An 18,588-nucleotide genomic window follows, 5' to 3' on the forward strand; every position below is an offset into this window, starting at 1 on the left:
TAAGAATGTTTTCTTTTGCAGTTGCTTCTGGGATGTGTGTGTGTGTGTGTGTGTTCTCTCCATCCCATGGCCTGCTGCTTTTAAAGGGATGGGATTTTGTCTGCAGGGAGTGCAGGTGTTCTGGAATCCAGTTCATTTAGTCCCTTCAGTACCGCTGCTATGACGGCGACCACTTATTGAGAGCCCACAATTTGCTGGATACCAAGCTAAGCACTTTACTCGGATCAGCTCATTTAATTTTCACTGCTATCCGAAGGAGGTTTGAGTATCGTGTCCATTTTGTGCAGATGAGAAAAGCAAGGTTCAGGCAAGGTAAGCAATATGCACAGAATCACAGAGCTCATGAGCAGGGGAGCGGAGATTCGAAAGCAGTTCCATCTTGTGGCTATGCCTACCCTATTGCCCCACCTTTGAAGGGCCCACCAGCTGATTTGATTACTTGCCATTTGTCAGCAATGACCTTTCTAAAATCACAATGTCCAGAGCCCTGTACCAAAGTCTTACAATGTGCCTAGCTCAAGGTTGGGGTGTGGGGGGGAAGGATGCCAGCAGTGGGGTGCAGACTTCTAGAAGAGCTTGTAAGGACTTGTTCTCAAGGCCTGACAATCTCATTGAGGAAATCGAGCCCACATAGAACCAATTGGGATTCACATAAGCAGTGAGAAGGGCAGCATGCCGGCAGGGTGGGATCTCTGAGACTCCTGGGGTAGTGGGCACCCAGGTCCAGGACCCAAAGCACGGGTGGGCATTAGCCAGTTAGCTGCAGAGGAGAAGGCTCTGCTCTGTGGGGGAAAGAGCATGAACAAAGGCCCAGAGGAAGGAACCTTCAGGAAATGGGTGGAGGAAGGCCTGTCAACCTCAGGGAGAGGGCTTTGTCTGTGGTGAGGTAGGGGAAGAGGCCGGGAAGTGGGCTGGGGCCAGAAAGATGGGGCCCAGGGGCATGTCCCCTGCTACAGAGGCCCTTCCCCCATGGAGATACCAGGAGCTGGGCACACTTACGCTTTCCCCTGGTATTCCTGGGAAACCTGTGATTCCAGGGGACCCCTTCAAACCAGGTAAGCCCCGTTGTCCGGGGGAGCCAGGGATGCCAGCTCTCCCAATGAGTCCCTTGATGGTACTAGGGAAGCCAGGAGCTCCAGGCAAGCCTGGTGGTCCCGGGAGGCCAGGCTCTCCTTTGTCACCTAGGAAAGAAACAAAGGGCTTAGAAAAAAGACTCTGGGCAGGAGGAAACCTGCTCCCCAAGTTGTAGGACCCCAGGATCACAGGTAAATGAAGTGCAGCCTTGGGGACTTGGGGATGGCTAGCTCAGTGGGGGGGAGGGGATTGTGAAGGTGGGAGTGGGGGAGGTGCCTCCAGCCTTAAGGGGCACCAGTCAGGGCCACTCCAGGTCTGACACTGCCGGTGCCCATGTCCCAGCATCTGCTAGGCTCCTCCAGGGGGTACAATAGCCAGTGATTCAAAACTTCAGTTCCAGGGGTGCCTGGGTGGCTCAGTGGGTTAAAGCCTCTGCCTTCAGCTCAGGTCATGATCTCAGGGTCCTGGGATCGAGCCCTGCATAGATCGGGCTCTGCTCAGCGGGGAGCCTGCTTCCCCCCTCTCTCTCTGCCTGCCTCTCTGCCTACTTGTGATCTCTGTCTGTCAAACAAATAAATAAAATCTTAAAAAAAAAAAAAACAACTTTAGTTCCAGAGTGACAATGAACACTGGCAGCCTGGAAGTCCAGGTGCCCGGCAAGCCCAGAGAAGGCAGCCTCCTTGGACCCCCTGCTGCCACCCACATTGCCACTCTGTGGGGGCTTTGTGATGGGGGCCTTTTCTCAGGAGGGAAGTTGAGGATGAGCATTTCTCCTGCCCGTTGCCTGCCCCCCTGCCCCCCCCCCCCCCCCCCGCACCTCTGGGCCCAGGAAATCCGTCAGATCCAGCTGAGCCTCTCGAGCCTTTGTCTCCTTTGAACCAGAGGTTCAGCATGGGAGGTCTTGGGCTGGGTATTCCAACTGGCCCCGGGTCGCCTCGGTCTCCTGCAGGGGAGGGGGGCGGAGATCGTGAGACCCTTGTGAGAGGAAGCTTAGAGACAGGGTCAGGCACGAGCTGACCTTTCATCTCTGCTCCTCCCTCACTACCCACAGGCCTCCTTTCCAGGCCCTTCCCTGGCTGGCCCTGGTCCCCTGACTTCCCACCCACATTCATGCCCTCTCCTTTGACAGGCCCAAAGTCGGCCAGCAACTCTGAAGCCTACTGCAAAGTCCCCTCCACTGAGCAACAGGGAACGTGCGGTGAGGCCTCTAACACGTGGGGAAAACTCAGAAGTCATTAGGTCTTATGGTTTAAAAGCCATGGGATGGGGTTCAGAAACCCCCAGTCTTATTATCTAACACAGGGTGGGTACAAGCCACACCAGCCTCAAGGTCGACAAATAAAACATACCTTGGGAAGCATGGCTAGTGAGTTCAGAACTCAGTTCCCCAGCTCACCTTTTTTACCAGCACTACCAGCCCGTCCAGATGGTCCCACTCTTCCGGCGGAGCCAGAAATTCCCTTTAATCCACTTGCGCCAGGAATACCAGGGAGACCAGGCATCCCCGGAAAGCCAGTCAGCCCGGCAGACCCCTTCTCACCTGTTTTGAAACGAGAACGTCTATTATTATCCCCATTGGACATACAAGGAAATGGAAGCTCAGAGAGGTTAAATAACTTACCCCAAATCACACAGCTTGGCAGCTGCAGAGAAGGGATTCCAACCCAGGTTTCTCTAACTCCAAAGTCCCAGCTGCTAATCCTTACATATACTACTACTTCCCTAAACAGGGACATGGCACTAAAGCGACAGGAGGGAAAGAGGAGATGGGTGCCTTTCTTACCATGTGTCAAGTTAGAGCTCCTGGGTGGCACAGGAAAAAAAAAAAGGCCTAGAACTAAGAGGCAGGGAGATGAGCCCTAGCTGGGTGCTGTTGCTAATTGGCTGTATGACCTTGGACCTATCATTTGCCCCTATATAAAATGGAGACGTCTCCTATCCAACCTCCGGTGGGCTAGCAGAAACTGAGAGCCGTCGGATACCATGGAAAGGGTGGGGCGATGAGAACAGCCAGCATGGTGGTCACTGTTCTGGGCCTTCCTGCTAGCGTCATCTGGCCCAGCACTCCACCTAGCCAGTGGTGAGGGTGACTCAGCTTAGGTGGGAGCCTTCCCTTAACACTGGCCCTGCCCGACCCTCTTACCACAGAAAATCCCACCCGTTTCACTTACCTTTTGGACCTGGCAGGCCTGGCAACCCAGTGTTCCCTGGCAAGCCTGAGCTCCCCAAGAAGCCGACCAGCCCTGGAGATCCTGGAAAGCCTTTCAGCCCTGGCAGGCCTCTCTTTCCAGCTGATGAAGGGAGACCTGACTCGCCTCTTACACCTTTCTTTCCAGGATGTCCTGAATTAGCAAAAGAGAGATCACGGGACAGTGTCAAGGGAGGCTGTGTCCAGATCTGGGCCGGTGCCCATTCCCATGGCTTCTGGTTGGCTGGCCGGGTGGGTGTTGGAAATGGTCCCTTAACAATGGCCCCATGCAGGTGGCTAACTGGCAGGATTCTAGGCTGGCTGAAGCCTTAGAGTTCACCACCCCGAGCAGCACACACGCCAATGGCTATCACTCTCAGCATGGCATGGCGGCTGGCAGGGCCTGCAAGCCCCTTCCAATTAGAGCTTCTTCCCCCTTTTATGAATGGGGTTCACATCTTTGCCTGTGAATGGGGCTCTGGGAAGCCAGGGAGGCAACCGGACCCTGGCTTCCTGGTACGTACTGTGTGAACCAAGCCACAATGGCTGTTTCCTGAGCCAATCCGGCAAAGTAGAGGTTAAAGCTGAGCCATTGTTTCAGCCTCCCAGGGAGCCATGGAGACAGGGCTGCCCTTTTAATCCTTCTTGCAAGAAGTTAAATCAGCCAGTTCCTTGGCCTTAAGATTGAAAGACCCCCTAGTGCCAAGTCCTGTAGAAATCCCCAAGGCCCATTTGGTCTCCTAGGTATTCTGGGATTTCTTTCACCGGGGTTTAAATTGGTCAATGGGATTAACCTCCTGAGCTGCTGCCCAAGTGGAATGTTCAGGTACAAAGCGAGGAAATTAAAAAACCAAAGGATTAAATCAGTGACGACAGACGTGTTTGGGCCCCCAAGGACCTCAATGAATGGCTGGCTTGGCTTTCCATGAATTGAAAAGCATCCAGTAGCCACAAGCCCCAGGATTCTAATGGGGGGCTGGGAAGGGGATTCCACAACAAGGGAAGGAAATTCAATGGGGGCCAACGCCCCAGCATGAGTCCGGGGACCCCTGGCCTTGTCAGGTTCTAGTGTATAGTCTGTGAATGCCTTGAGTAGGGAAGCCAGTGGGGGTGTTAGCCTGTGAGCTTGCCTACTGTTTTCTCACCTGGACAGCCCATGGGAAGACCCCAGAAACACAGAAGGATAAAAGGGATAAAAAGGATTTTAGTGGCTCTGCAGAAACTCAACTACAGTCACGTGGCCAGGAATAAGGGGAGGGGGGGTGATGTAGTCACTGAGGTAGGGGTGAGGTGGGTAGTATGAGGAGCAGGTGCACCACGAACGCTAGTCTGGAGCCAGTGGGTGGGTGTCAGCCCCGTGGCCCAGAGACAGCCGCTTTGGCTGCAGGTCCTCAGAGGCATAGTCACCCGAGAGGCAAGTCACCAGGCAGCCGCCCTCTGCCCAAGCTTCCCCACCCCAACCCTGATCCAAGCAGGCTTCCCACAGTCCCAGCCAAGCCAGTGGAGATGGCTAGACCCACCTGCACAACTAGGGCGCTTCCTGAACTGGGAAAGGGAGAGAGAGGCCATGGGGGAGGGGCAGGGAGGGATGCGTGCTACCCTTTTGGAAGCTAAAGTACAGAAATCTCTTCTGCTTGGCATTGCCAGGGCCCCCTGAGACTGGGAACCATGAGAGACTGGGAAGGTCGAGGATCCTTCTAGACCCTGCCCCTGGCGCACTGCTGTGGTTGCCCCTCAGGGCGACAGGGCCCAGGGCCCCGGCTTAAGGCTGTCAAACCGGGGCTCCTCCTCCAAAGGACCTACCTGAAGGGCCGGGAAAGCCTGGTGCACCTGGGAGCCCAGGTTTGCCCTTGACGCCAAACAGACCCTGAGGCCCTGGGGGCCCTGGCTGTCCCACGTGGCCCGGCGTGCCGGGGCTGCCCCGTTCACCTTTGGGGCCTAGCAGGCCTGACTTCCCAAGCAAACCTAATAAAAGGAAGGGACAGATGATCAACAGCCTGGATGGACAGCAGGGACTGGTCCCCAAACCAACTTGCAGCGCAAGACCTTGGCCCAGGGTACTTCCCGGGTGTGGCGGCCTCCTCTGCTCCAGCCCTTGCTGCTCTTGCCCTAGTGACAAATCAGAGGCTGTACAAGAAACCCGACTCACTGTTACAGTTACTTCGGGATTTACGAAGTAAGGAGAACAGACTCCAGCAATTTAAGAAAAAGTCCCCAGAAGTGAGAGACAGAACAAAATGGCTTTTCAGTGTCACCCCCTCATGGGTCCATCACCCCAGACTCGGGTGTCTATTCATGCAAGGGTACACTGGTCACTGAAAGACTTTCTGTAGATTGTTATGTAAGTGAGTCAAAAAGAGTTACCCTTGGGTCCCGGAAGGCCAGAGTCTCCAGGAAATCCTCTGTCCCCTGGCAATCCCTGGAGGCCTTGCTCTCCCGGAGCACCGTCCTCAGCGCCAAAGATGTCACCGGGGGCTCCCTTGGAACCAGGTAAACCTGGACTGCCAAGTTTCCCGGGCAAGCCATCTTTTCCAGGGAGCCCAGGAAACCCAGGCAAGCCCTTCTCCCCACGAGGTCCAGGAAATCCTAAATGTAAAGAGGCAAAAAATAAAAAGGCCATGGAGGTTTAGAAGGGATAGGTCTGGGTGGAGATCCCTGAGACAGATTTTGGTTTTTCTATTACAAAAACTAACATTTCAATAATGTATGTCACTTCTCTTGAAAGGCAGGAGCCCCTGGTCCTGGGAGGATGCGCCCAGGGGCGGGGATGCACCATGCAAGCTGCAGAAGGTTCTAGCTCAGTAAGGCCTTGGGCTGAGCCCAGTAACCCACTCTCAGGGCTGTTTCACAGGCCAAAGAGCACAAGTTATATACCCAGGACTCCCTGTCAAAGGCCCAATTTCTTCTGCAGTCATCTCCCCCCTGCTATCATGCCTCCCTCTTCCTGGGTGGTTGGAGGGGATTGAAGCTGGGTAAATAAACCATGGAGGGCATGGCCCATGACAAGCCCCATGCTACAGAGCAGGGTGGTTCTCAAACTGAGTGTGGGTCAGAACAACCTGGGGAGGGGGTGCTTGGCCATACCCACATGGGTGGGCACCACCAACCTACCCCCCCCCCAGCTTCCGATCTAGCTCTGCCGAGGGGCCAAGAGTCTGCATTATTAACAGGTTCCCAGGTGATGGTGGGGCCGCAGATCTGGCAACAGAGTTTAAGACCCCCTGGTGCAGTGGAGAATAAGCTTGCAACAGGGTGTGAGCAAAGGGATAGAAAGGAACCCCTTCCTTTTGACTCATCTCAATCTCTTTGTCTGACCTGGAAGGAATGGATCCTGGAACTTGCCAGAAACTTGGCAGTCAGCTAAGGGGGAGGGTGGAATCCTAGCTCTCTCACTAGTGGCTTCACAACCTCAGGCAAAGGTACTTTCCATCTGAGCTCAAGCTGGTCCCGGCTGATGGCCCTGAGTGCTCTGACTCACTGTCACACCCAAGCTTGAAGCCCTGTGCCACCTGAGCAGGAAATCAAAACCATCCCACGCACACCAGAGTGCAGACCTCACGGCCCATGATCAGCGGGTGGCTGGCTACCATGATTCAAGCCCATGGTCCCAGCAGAGGAGAAGCAGGTGAGGAAAAGCTTTATTCCTTACCTGGCAATTCAGGAAGGTGAACCAATCCTGGACTTCCAGGCTCTCCTTTATTCCCACGCAGTCCGGGCTGGCCTGGGGTCCCAGGGAGGCCACGGGCCCCTTTAGGGCCTGCGAACCCAAACATGAGTGGTGAAGGGAAAGGAGAGTCAGGGTGGTTGGCCACCCTTGGGATGTTCACTCAAGAATCCTGGTCCCTCGGGTGGGGGGATGGGCTCTTACCCTTACCTCCCCGCACAGACTTCTCCAGGAGCCATTCTATTTCCTCAATGTTCAAGGCCGCCCTCTCAGGAGGAATGTGGTTCCCCCCCTAAATGCTGCCAACCTGTTGCCCACTTCCTTGGGCTCATGGCCCTTACGAGCGTGCTCAGTGGCTTTCTCTGGCCTCATGCCATACCTGGGAATCCGGGAACTCCTGGTAAGCCTGATGGACCATAGGACCCAGGAATTATACACGGCAAGGTGATCCCTGTAAGTGGTGACATGGAAGCATCCGGTGAGCCCACCGAGTCAGAACTGATTTCCCCCTAGCACGCTCCTTTATTCCCATCCCCTTGGATGGCACTACCAAGTTCTTCCCACCCACCAGCTGGGAGCCCATGCAGAAGAATCCTGACACCAGAAGCTCTTGGGAATTACTCCTAGTGCAATGGCTTGTAGATAATGGTACCCCTAGGGGCCAAGTGCCGGAAAGCCACTTCCTAAATCATCAATGCTCAGTGGGCAGGCAGTCACCTATGCAGCAGATATCACCTAATAAGATTTCTGAGAGATAACCTCTGTAGGAGCAGCAGCAAAGGGGAACTGCCTACTCATCCCACCCTCATATGGAGCCTGTCCCTACAATGGGGGCTTGGGGTTCATCCTGAGGATCCATTATGGCCATGTGACTAGATTGGAGGGCTTGCAGCCAAGACCCCTCAAGTTTACATGTCTGCCCTTTTCTTGAGATGAAAACAACCCATTGTGTTCTTTTGCCCCACCTCGTTTGAGATCTCCAGAAACCTACTGATGATGGCCCTGGTCTGAGGTCGCTGGATTTCTGTACTAGGCAAACACTGAAGGCCATGCTCTTGGCTGTGACAGACCAACAGTGAACCTTCCCTCAGTTCCTCCTTTGAAAATGTCAACTCCGTGACTCAGGGAGAAGCAGTAGTCAATTTCAGTGTTTGAGACATTGACATTGGCATGCCGAGCCCTTCCCCTAGCAAATTCCTCCTTGCTCGTTCATAACGCAAATAAAAAGAGTCTATATAAGATCACAGAGGGGACGTTTAATAAAATGCTGATGAACAAACTGCATGTTGATTCCCTCAAGTGCCATTTACAAACAATTGCTATGCTAATTAAAATTAGTCTTGCCTATTCATTAAAACAATCCCCCAAGGCCTGCTTGAAGCCACAGAGCCAACAGTTCCAGTAAACTGCTATAGCTTTTACCCGTACTTGAAGGAAATCACAAATTGCATTTCATACAGATATGTATACAAGCTATGATTCAGTTCGCATACTCAACTTCCTGCCATTCCTCCTCCACTTGTTCCAGTCTGAAAGCAAAATGGGGAATTGAACAGTATACTGTATTGGTTAAGATGTTGGGCTTTGAGGCCAGAGAGATGTGAGCTTACATCCTAGTTCTGCTACTCACTTGTCATGGGGGCAAGATACTTTAACCTCTTTGAGCTTCAGGCATCAATTGGGAGCTGTTTTCTCCTATGGTGTTGGTGAGGAAGACACAACATGATGCTAGCAGTGTTTTGCCTTGTGCCCAGCTCCCCAGCCATTCCTCAGTGAGTGGGCATTTTTAAAAATCATCTTATTTAAGGAGGAGTATTCAGAAGACACCTCCAAGGCCATCCCCTGGTTTCTGCATTGGTCTGGTTAGCAACACTAGTCTGTAGCCTGGGGAGCCACTATCTGCCTTCTAGACCTCAGGTTCTGAGAGTCTTCTACAGCTAGGGAGAGGACCTTTGGGCCTGATCTTCCCCCGTAGGTGGTCACACCCATCTCCATCCTTCCAGGCTCTGGAATGATGGGGCTGTTTCTGAGGGCCATCTCCGTACTGTGGAACTAGACATGGTGGGCAAGCTCCTCATGAGAAGATGCTTGGCTGGGTAAAGGCTGTCAATCCTGTGCTCAGCTTGGGCCTCTGTCCTTTGGACTAGGCTGAAAAGCAGCCTCCCTGGACGCTAGCATGAGAGGGACCCTGCAGAAGGTTCTTGTGTCCTCGCCATTTCAGTAGCCTGTTGACTCCAGCGCATCAAACAAACACGCAGATCCATGGCTTTCAATCTTACAAAATAAAGGGTAAAATCCAAGTATCTCCGTGCTGGCTGCAAACACGAACATCCATCCTCACTCCAGTCATCAGATAAGTTTCATAGATTCTTTTCCCTTGTGATAGCCAGATAAAAACAAACCTTTAGAGGATGAGGCCAAGGACTGGCATTTGGAAAAGAACTGCACACCCCAGCATGCTTGTGTATTGCAAGCGGAAGGTCAAAATGCTCAGGAGGGAAGAACTTCAAGTCACCCTGGCATCTGGCTCTTTCACTTTACACCTCTGTCTTCTACTTTCCATCCTGAATTCAGAGCCTCCTCCCCGGACAAAGCAGAAATCGTCTCTCTCTGAGTTCTGTTTCGCAAGTGCAAATGCTTGAGCTAATTAATCCGAATTGTCCCTGTTACTGCCCAGAGGCATCTTCAGAATAAAAAGCACCTCTGTTTCTTGAGATTCTAACATCTCCATTTACTCGGGGTCCCCTGAATGAACATCAGACACGTATACATCCTTCCGGGTAACTCCCAAGGCAAGTTATGGTCCCAGTTAAGTTCACAAAATGAAGGGGCTCCAGGCAGACATCAGCCAAGCCATTGACATGCATGGTGAAGGAAATCAAGTCCCTCTCAGAGACCGCGTGCCCACTTACTACTTTGTGCCCAGCCTTAGGATCACAACCCCCCCCCTACCAACCAGAGGCTCTAGTGTGGTGCTCAGACCATCATGAGTGTCTGAGATACAGGTGAACGAAAAGGAAAGGAGCTTTTGCCAACATTGGTGTTCGAGAACTTCAAGACTGAGCTAGTGCTCACCTCCCTCTGTGACTAAGTCTCCTTTACCAATGCTCTCCCTGCAGCAGCAGTCACCTAGACCAATCGAGTAAAGAAGAAAATTAAACCAGGATGGGAGTTCCCTGAGGCCCTAGGTTAAGTCTGGGCTGCAGTCTGGGTATGCCCACATATCACATTCCCTGTCTGGATTGAAGCGAGAGAGCTGACATGCACACGGGGATCAAGGACACTGTAGCTGGGTTGGCAATAACCAGGGTGATTGATTGCTATGAGCATCTGGTTGAGAGCCTCTTTGGAAACAGTCAGTTGTCTGCTTGTCCAAGGTTTGTAATAAGTTACACCACTCAAGTGAAAGGCTTCTAATGACTACATTCCCTTTCCTGGCAATGCAGCCATCCTAGCCTGGGCCACGGCTGGTTGGAGTGAGTACATTAAGAACAGCATCTTCTGGGCACCTGAATGGCCAGTTGGTTAGGTACCAGACTCTTGATTTTGGCTCAGGTCTGATCTCAGGGTCGTGAGATGGAGCCCTACATCAGGCTCTGGGCAGGGAATGGGGCAGCCTGCTTCAGATTCTCTCCTTCTGCCCCTGCCCACCCACCCTGCCATCTGTACACTCTCTTTAGAAAAGAAAAATAGAATCTCATCTTTGGTTTTCATAGCAAAAGTAATGACCAAAATGCAATGTATAGAGCTCACAGGTTATATGTCTTTAAAAATGTGTGGAACAAAATTGCTTGTTTTGAGGAGTTACGTTTGGCTGCCATGGAGAGAAAAAAGAAAGCTGATGCTCTTAGTTGAAGTAATTTTTTGGAAAATCTTGGTACTGCACCAAGACCATTTTCTGCATAAGGCATCTCCCAGGCTAGAGTTTACTATAGGACTATATTCCTAAGAGCTTTCTGTCTGGGACCTAGTGACGTTTAGGGTAGGAATGGTCCCATCGGCCTCTTTCTGTTGACTCAGCCTATTGTCAAGCAATCGGAATGCTGATAATATCTGATTTGAGCGCATGTAAGTATGTATGCACCGTCCCAGTATAGCTCAGTTTAAAACCCAGTTGTCTGCACAAATGGTTGGTGTAGAATAAAGACCCAGTTGGCAGAAGAGCAATGGAATGACCAAGAATAATGTCCCTGGGAACAGAGCTGGATGCAAAGCTGTGGCTGACACCAGGACTTGCAAAAGGCAGGATGATTGAATCTGATAAAAATTCCTTACTGCCTTCATAGGAATCTATAAACTGAAATATTGACTTGGTTTTAAGAATCTTGAATCATTGATTCTTAACCTGTACCACCATCCTTGTTATAACAACGTACACAAGTAGGTTTTATGGGAAATAAAAATTGACAAGCTCTGTTTTCTGTCTTCTTTTTTTGGTAATTCTTCAAGCTGTCAAGGTAGAAAGAGAAGAAACGGGTCTAAGAAATGGCCCTTTGGCCATTACTGAGAATTCCCTTTTTCTGCAAGTGTATGTTAGTCTCTTAAGGAATTTGCACTGTACTAGGCAAATTGAGACATGCCAAAAAGGATTGCCTCCCTTAGCATCCAGATGCTTACGAAGCAGTTGGGAAAAGCAAAAACATTAACAGAAGAAAATACATAATTGAAGTGGCAGTGACATCCTGGGGAGGTCAAGAGAAGGCTTAGTGGAAAAGTGGGGCTTGTACCCTGAAAGACAGGTAAAACCTGGCTCCATAGAAAAAGGAGGAAGAACAGTTCAGAAATAGAAAAACGAGGAAGAACATTCCAGAAAAAGGCCACCATTTGTGGCTTCATACTAGGGCGAAACACGACAGCAATAATTTACAAATATTATACTGGCAGCAGTGTTCATAGCAGAATTGAGTGGGCAAAAGTCTGGAGGTAGGAGAGGAGAAGCCACATAGGAAGTTGTTGCCATTCACCCATTCACCCATTCACCCACACATCCATCCATCCATCCATCCATCCATCCAACCACCCATCCTTCCTTTTAACCCTCCACTTATTCTAACAGGCATAGAGGTATATTTGATAAGCTGGGCATGAGATAACAAGAGATCGATAGCAAGAAAAGGAAGGAAAGAACATAAGAAGCACTGCAAATGAAGAATGAGAGATGAATTTCAAGTTTCCAAACTTCAGATAACCATAAGTAGGGTGGTTCCCAAATGGAAGCCAAAGTTGGAATGAAGAGCTGTTCTGGAAGAAGGCGAGTTATTAGCATGGCCCCTTTGCCATCTACAAGCAGGGCTGTCACTCCTTAGAATTCCTGCAATTTAGGGACAAAAAGAAGCTCTTTAAGTGGAAAGGATTTAAGGTAGAAAATAGCGGTAAGACTAGATACGGGTAGGGTCTCTTGTCAATCTGAGACCTCAGGAATGAAGGAAAGGTTCTTCCTCGCTGATGACATTACCATCTAATTTAGAGGACACCTATCCCATCTCCAGCTCATTACTTTGATGGTAATTATAACAAAATGGCCATCCGGCATCTGCTTGAAATTTCCCAGAGACTGTGCTCTCATAAGCTCCCAAGGCAGCTCTGTTACCTTTTCAGACTGGTCTGTTATGAAGTTTTCTCACTAAGTAGGACTGAAATCTACATTGCTCTGTGCAGTGTGTACCATGGCATCATTACGATCCTTTTCCGCATGAAATCTCTTAGAAATTGCAATCAGCCAAGTCTATTCATCTGACACATTTCATGTACCTGGGTCATAGCCATACTCTACTGGAGGTCAGTTTTTCAGGGCCCAGGCCATCTGATTCCATGACTTACCAGGAAGTCCAGGGAGGCCTTGTTGACCTGGTAATCCATTGATTCCTTGATCTCCAGGAAGCCCTCGAGGTCCAGGAGATCCTGGCAGCCCAATTCCTGGGGGGCCAGTTGGACCACTGTGGCCCTTTTCACCAGGAAGTCCTGGGAAGCCCTTTTCACCTGGGAAGCCCTGTCCACCGTCACCCTAGACAACACGGAAGAAAGAATGAAAGCCCAATTGAAAGACGGATCAGGAGAGGCTTCCGACCACAGGAAAGAGGTAACCAATGTGGCCAATGCTTCACTTTTGGCTAAAATCCTCGATCCCTCTAGTTTCTCAATCAATTCCTCTGGTTTAGTTAATGGGAACAAAGCTAGTCAACCCTCGGAGATCTGATCATGCAAAACCTCCTAGATTAGTGGTGGGGAGGGGTGTAGGAAACAGGAGCAGGATAACAGTCCTTGGGGCCCAGAAAGCTGCTGGATTACTTGCAGGGGAAAGCTAGTGAGAAGCTGAAGCATTTTAAGCAATAGGATCAATGGTTATGAGGGTTTATCAACTGAGAAGGTGACCCATGCCCAGAGAAAGGTTCCCATCTTACTGAAAGGAGAAACACAGAGCAGAGAGCATTAGTGGCTGAGGCCAGAAGAGACGCTGGGGACTCTGTTCTGCCCTGTCTCATAGTCTAGTGGCCATCAGAACTGCCCCCCCTCCCTGGACTGAAGTCAGATGTGAGGATTTATAGAGCTTGTCACCCAGTAATGATCAACTTACCGGGAGGCCTGGCAGACCTGGTAAGCCGGGTATTCCATCCTTGCCTGGGGCTCCGGTCTCCCCAGGGAGCCCCTGGGGGCCAGGATCACCCTGCTCCCCCGGCACCCCTGATCCTGAACTGAGAGTCGGTTCCCCTTTCTCTCCTTTGGGGCCCACAGGACCACGAGGCCCAAATAAACCCTGATAAAGAGACAAAAGGGCAGAATCAGGAGATGGGGACAGGGTAGGACTCAGGCACCCAGCCTAGGTCTGACCTGAAGCAGATCCTTGGGTACGTTTTGGCACCACTCTGGGCACATGAATATGTCATCATCTTGGAGCACAACTGACCACCGATTTTCTTATCCTTTCTCAAAGTTTAAATCCTTTTCTTCTTTGCAGAAAAATCTAAATTTTTAAATTTTTAAAATTTAAATCTTTAAAATTTTTAAAATTTTTAAATTTTAAAATCTTTTTCTTTTAAATCTTTGAGAATGGTAACCTTGTCTTACTTTGATTTTTAGCTTCAGGGCCCCGGAGCTTGCTAGGCAAACACAAACGATTTCGTGGAAGGGAGGGACGGAGGAGGGAACGATGCAGAAGGGGACTTTGTACATCATCTGGTCTGACTTTTTCATACTACAGATCCAAATCCTGAAGCTTTGTTTTATCCCCATCTCTCTTTCCTGTGTTTTAGGAAAGCACATGGAGTGGGAATAAGGGGCCCTGGAGAGCTCCCAGTGCTCCCCCCCAGCAAAAGTTGGGTAAGACTTACTGGAGTCCCTGATGGGCCCTGTGCACCCCCAGAGCCTGGATCTCCTCTGATTCCTTTAATGCCTGGAAGGCCTATGAGGCCGGGGGGCCCAGGCAGGCCTGGATCCCCAGGTGGTCCAGTGTTAGGGATACCACCATCACAGGCACAGAAGCCCAAGTCCCCTAGGGGAAAAAGAAGACAATGGTTAAACAAAGTGGACAACCTTTCCAAGAAAAAAGAATAATATGGATGCAGGGATCTGCACCTCGAACAACTCTATGGAGGGAATCAGAAGGCCTAGTAACAGGTACCAGGGAATAGGCTAGCTCTGTGGTGAGTCAGGGAAGAGCCCAGGCTCACATCCTGAGTCGAAGCTTGTAATTCCCTTCCTTTTCCCTCCAAATCGTCCTCCTTGGAGCTGCACAACAGAGATGGATCTAATTAAGTAGTGACATGATAGGAGGTGGCACTGAGATCGGGGAAGAGGAAGCGAGGACTGCTCTACTTGAGGCTGAGGTGAGCTGGTCATTCTGCAAGAGAAGAGGAAAGATCTCGGGTACTTGAAACCCTTCAGCCATCCCCAAACCTCTCCTCGGCCTGCAGTCTCACCTCTTCTTCTACCTTGGCCTGGGCCACAACTGAAACGAATTGATTGATTTGCACTTTAACATCCGGCTCTTAAGAGTGTGCAACAGAGGAATGACCCAGAGGCCGCAAGATGATGGACAGAGCTGTGCTGCCGAAGGCTGCGTTAATCCATCAGCCCTTCACCCTCAGTGGGGACCCATGGTTGTTTTCCTAGGGCCTGTTGGCTTTCTTGGAGGGCCAGGTCTTGACCTGTTCAGAGTCCTTTCCTTCAGGCTGAAGTTAACGAGAAGTGACTTCTGGCCTTTGGCCTTGCACGCTGGGGAGGGCTGCAGCGCGTGCTGGCTGATAGCTGGGGCTGCCGGCCATAGCTTCTGCCGGCAGATGGTGTAGGAAGAGTAAGAAGAAGAAGAGCCCTCGAACCATTTTGTCCCCTGTGACCTCAATTACCAGCCTCAGTCTCTGAGCCCTAAATATGTAGCTCTGCCAACAATCCTATAATCAAATCCCCAGTCAGACCCCCCAACTGCTTCTGTTCAGGTTCCCAAAGCTGTTAGTCTGCTCATGCCCCAGAAAGTCTTCTGCAAGGATTTTAGGGGAACACAGAAACCCAAGGGGACCAAAAACAAAAAGTCACCTTTCATTCCTTTGAGGCCTGGGTTTCCTTTTGGACCTTGTTCTCCTCGGAGACCAGGGAAGCCTGGCTCTGCATTCTGTAGGGTTCCAGTCTCAAATGTGGGACCTTCAGGGAAAGGGAAACACAAAGATGGATGCATCATGTATGACTCAGCACAGCAGCTCAGTTGCTAAGGCCTGTGTCCTTGAGGTTCACACAGAAGGACCACCATGTTCCAGGCACTAGACTAGACACTGAGGGGACAGGAATGACCAAGATAGCTTCAGTAAGTGAGTAGTCCCAATGTCTACCCCAGAAAATGCTCTTGGGACAACAGAGGAAATGGGTACAAGCTTCCTAGGTTCAGATGACATGGTCACGGGGCTTAGATGATGACGAAACATGCTGGGCCTGTGTCCACCCTTTCTCTTAGAATCTAGAACCCATGCTCAAGTAGAAGACGTAAGAATAAGCCCTGTAGAGGCTTGGAGCAACTGTCTTGAGGACCCAGGCTTGGCTTCCCATGTCTCAGTTTCCCAGCCTCTCCTCCCCACCACTGGAGCCCTGAGGACCAGAGGAAGATTGAGAGAGAGCCAACGTTGCTTCTTCAGGAGCTGTGAGACCAGAGGCGGAGGGGCTGGGAACAACAGAGGGTAGGATGAAATGACTACACAGATTGGAAGGCATCAGGCAGCTTTCAGGCATCAAGGTGGCCTTAGCTTGCTTGCTTGTGGGTGAGTGCTCTGACCACTGGTCATTAGCCTGTGGTAGCAGGGCTCTGACCCAGGAGCACCATGGGTCCTGGCTATTTCTCCTATGAGATACTCTCTCCCTCAAGAATCATGACTGTTCTGCAGTCCCGATCACACCTGAGTCTCAAGACCAAGGAGAAACATGAAGGACTTACCAGGTGGGCCCGGTAGGCCGGGCAGGCCTGGCAAACCATCTCTGCCAGGGGGGCCAGCTGTCCCAACTGTGGTGCGGCCTCGGTTTCCTTGGTCCCCCTTCAGACCTGGAACTCCTTGGGGCCCTAGGGCACCTGGGATACCTGGAAGGATAAGCACACACAATAATGCAAATCACATCATCCTATTCTTCCGGGGGTGTTCCAAGCAGCGGCATATGCTGGGAACTCCCTCCAAAGGAAGAATTGGGGAGACCATTTGCCCTTCTCTTGCATCAGAGTTCGAAGGGTCCTTAGGAATCATCCAGGCCAATCTCTTGGTTTCAGCTCAGGGTCAGGATCTCGGGGTCGCAATCTCAGGGTCGTGAGATTGAGCCCCATCCAGGCTCCCCCATAGCCTTGCTCCCCCTTTCCCAGTTCGGGAAATTCCCTAGTTGTACAGGTGGGTCTAGCCATCTCCGCTGGCTCAGCTGAGGCCGTGGGGAGCCTGCTTGGGATCTGGGTGGGGGAGAAGCTTGGACAGAGGGCAGATGCAGAGGACATGGGGGAACATGGTCAAGGGTGCAGAGCTTTTTGGTGGTGAACCTGAGCGAGAAGCCTGGTCTCCAGTCTCCTCCTTTTTGATTTTTCAACCTCAGTGGTGGTTGCTTTCAAAGCACAGGCATCCTTACAGATGTCTATCCCCAAGGAACTTAGAAACTGATGCCTGTCAAAGTCCTGCCTGAACTTACGTTTGGCTTATCACGGCCTCTGAGAATCTAGCATGGCATTTTTCTATTCACTACTATAGAATGACATATGGGTGTGCTCCTCTAATGGTGGTTTCAGTCATAGGCTCCTGGGCTATTTAGTGTCTGAGTTAAGCACAGAGTGAGGGTCTGGGTACTTTTGTACCCCTCTTGGCTTTTGTTAGCCCCTGCTGGCAAGCATCAGCTGGGATGGCAAATCCACTGAAGAGTGACAGGGCTCCAGCTGTCCAACACCAGTCCCCTCCAGTTACTGCAAACCCCAAAAGGATTGCCTATCCAGCAACACTACATCATCAGGCCAAAGGAAAGCTGCTTGGCCAGGTCCTATCCTATACATTAGCCTTGGGCTGGTGGTGGGGAACTTAGTGACTACAGTTTACCTTTCCATTGACTTTGGCTATGTATGTACCCAGACTAGACGGGGATACCGAAGGGGATGCTGGGCACCAGCATGTCTGTGCAGGGGGTGGGTTAGTTTGTTTCACCTGGTAAAGCTGGTAAGCCGGGGGCACCAGAAGGGCCAGGCTGGCCCTGGATGCCTTCATCTCCTTTAAGTCCTGGGAGGCCTGGCATACCGGGATCTCCAGGATAACCTGGCATTACGATGAAAAAAAAAAAAAAAAGGAGTAAGCAAACCCAGAGGAGGCCCACAAATGGTACAGAATGCTTAAGAAGGGTTGCAAGGAGATGTCCTCAGGGCAGAAGTCTCTTTCTTGCCCTTCACAGGTCTCCCAGATGCTAACGGTCTTGCGTAATCATGGGCCGGCAGGAGCTAAGGCTCCACTAGTGTTCAGAACCAGTCCGGCCAGGGCTAACCTTCCATGGTAAGATCTGCTAAGTACTAGGAAGGGTCTTCTACACTATTAACCTTCTGTCATGCCTCAGATGTCTACCATTTGGATGAGGGTGTTGAAGTCTACTATTCACATTATGCCAATAGGTTCCCAGGAAGTTACTATCAATCATTAAAACCTTAGTTTCAATGAGTTTACTGGACAGGGCATGGGCCAGAGAGGATGAGAGGGGATAAATAATTTCAGAGATAGAGGCAAAAGAGGTACAGTCATAGAAGACTTTGCTTAAGCAAGAAGTAGCAGGAGACAGTGGGCATACAGATGTTTGGAGAAGGCAGTGGGAACATTGTTGGATATTTGAATACTTTTCCACTTCCTATGCAGTTGTCAAACCCAAGCAGGCATGGGATCATGCAGATAAGACTCCAAGTGTCCCATTGTATCAGGCTGAAGTCAGCCTAGCTAGGGAGGATATCAATCCTTCCCTAGCATCATTAGGAGAACAACTTTCAGCAAGTCCAGGCCCAGTCTGACCAAAACCCTAGTTAGTCTTGGTGGACCCAATACAAACATGGAGTAGAGGCCTTGGCTTCTTTGCCCAAAGACATTGGAGTTAGCTTCATTCCCCAAGTACAGGACCCATGAGGGGCCCTTGAGGGCGTTGGCTTGAGCAGTGATGCAGTGGCTGAAAAAGTATCCTCTTAACA

At 50.9% G+C, this 18,588-nt stretch overlaps 1 protein-coding gene across 1 annotated transcript in view; it reads right to left on the reverse strand.

Moving 5' to 3' along the window:
• The window catches only part of COL4A6 (collagen type IV alpha 6 chain), a gene marked incomplete at its 5' end in the record, with an annotated part of 276,139 nt that overhangs the window by 16,972 nt on the left and 240,579 nt on the right, over positions 1 to 18,588 (reverse strand). The window contains 15 exons of the mRNA XM_080795774.1: positions 1,000 to 1,181; positions 1,892 to 2,017; positions 2,471 to 2,614; positions 3,246 to 3,416; positions 5,066 to 5,227; positions 5,627 to 5,848; positions 6,912 to 7,019; positions 7,306 to 7,377; positions 10,002 to 10,055; positions 12,747 to 12,930; positions 13,501 to 13,680; positions 14,255 to 14,415; positions 15,456 to 15,560; positions 16,342 to 16,482; positions 17,573 to 17,680. Of these exons, the coding sequence (XP_080651900.1) occupies positions 1,000 to 1,181; positions 1,892 to 2,017; positions 2,471 to 2,614; positions 3,246 to 3,416; positions 5,066 to 5,227; positions 5,627 to 5,848; positions 6,912 to 7,019; positions 7,306 to 7,377; positions 10,002 to 10,055; positions 12,747 to 12,930; positions 13,501 to 13,680; positions 14,255 to 14,415; positions 15,456 to 15,560; positions 16,342 to 16,482; positions 17,573 to 17,680 (2,120 nt within the window). The remainder of the gene's footprint in view (positions 1 to 999; positions 1,182 to 1,891; positions 2,018 to 2,470; positions 2,615 to 3,245; positions 3,417 to 5,065; positions 5,228 to 5,626; positions 5,849 to 6,911; positions 7,020 to 7,305; positions 7,378 to 10,001; positions 10,056 to 12,746; positions 12,931 to 13,500; positions 13,681 to 14,254; positions 14,416 to 15,455; positions 15,561 to 16,341; positions 16,483 to 17,572; positions 17,681 to 18,588) is intronic.

This window comes from Martes martes, assembly GCF_963455335.1.
Source record: "Martes martes genome assembly, chromosome: X".
Taxonomy (NCBI): Eukaryota; Metazoa; Chordata; class Mammalia; order Carnivora; family Mustelidae; genus Martes; species Martes martes.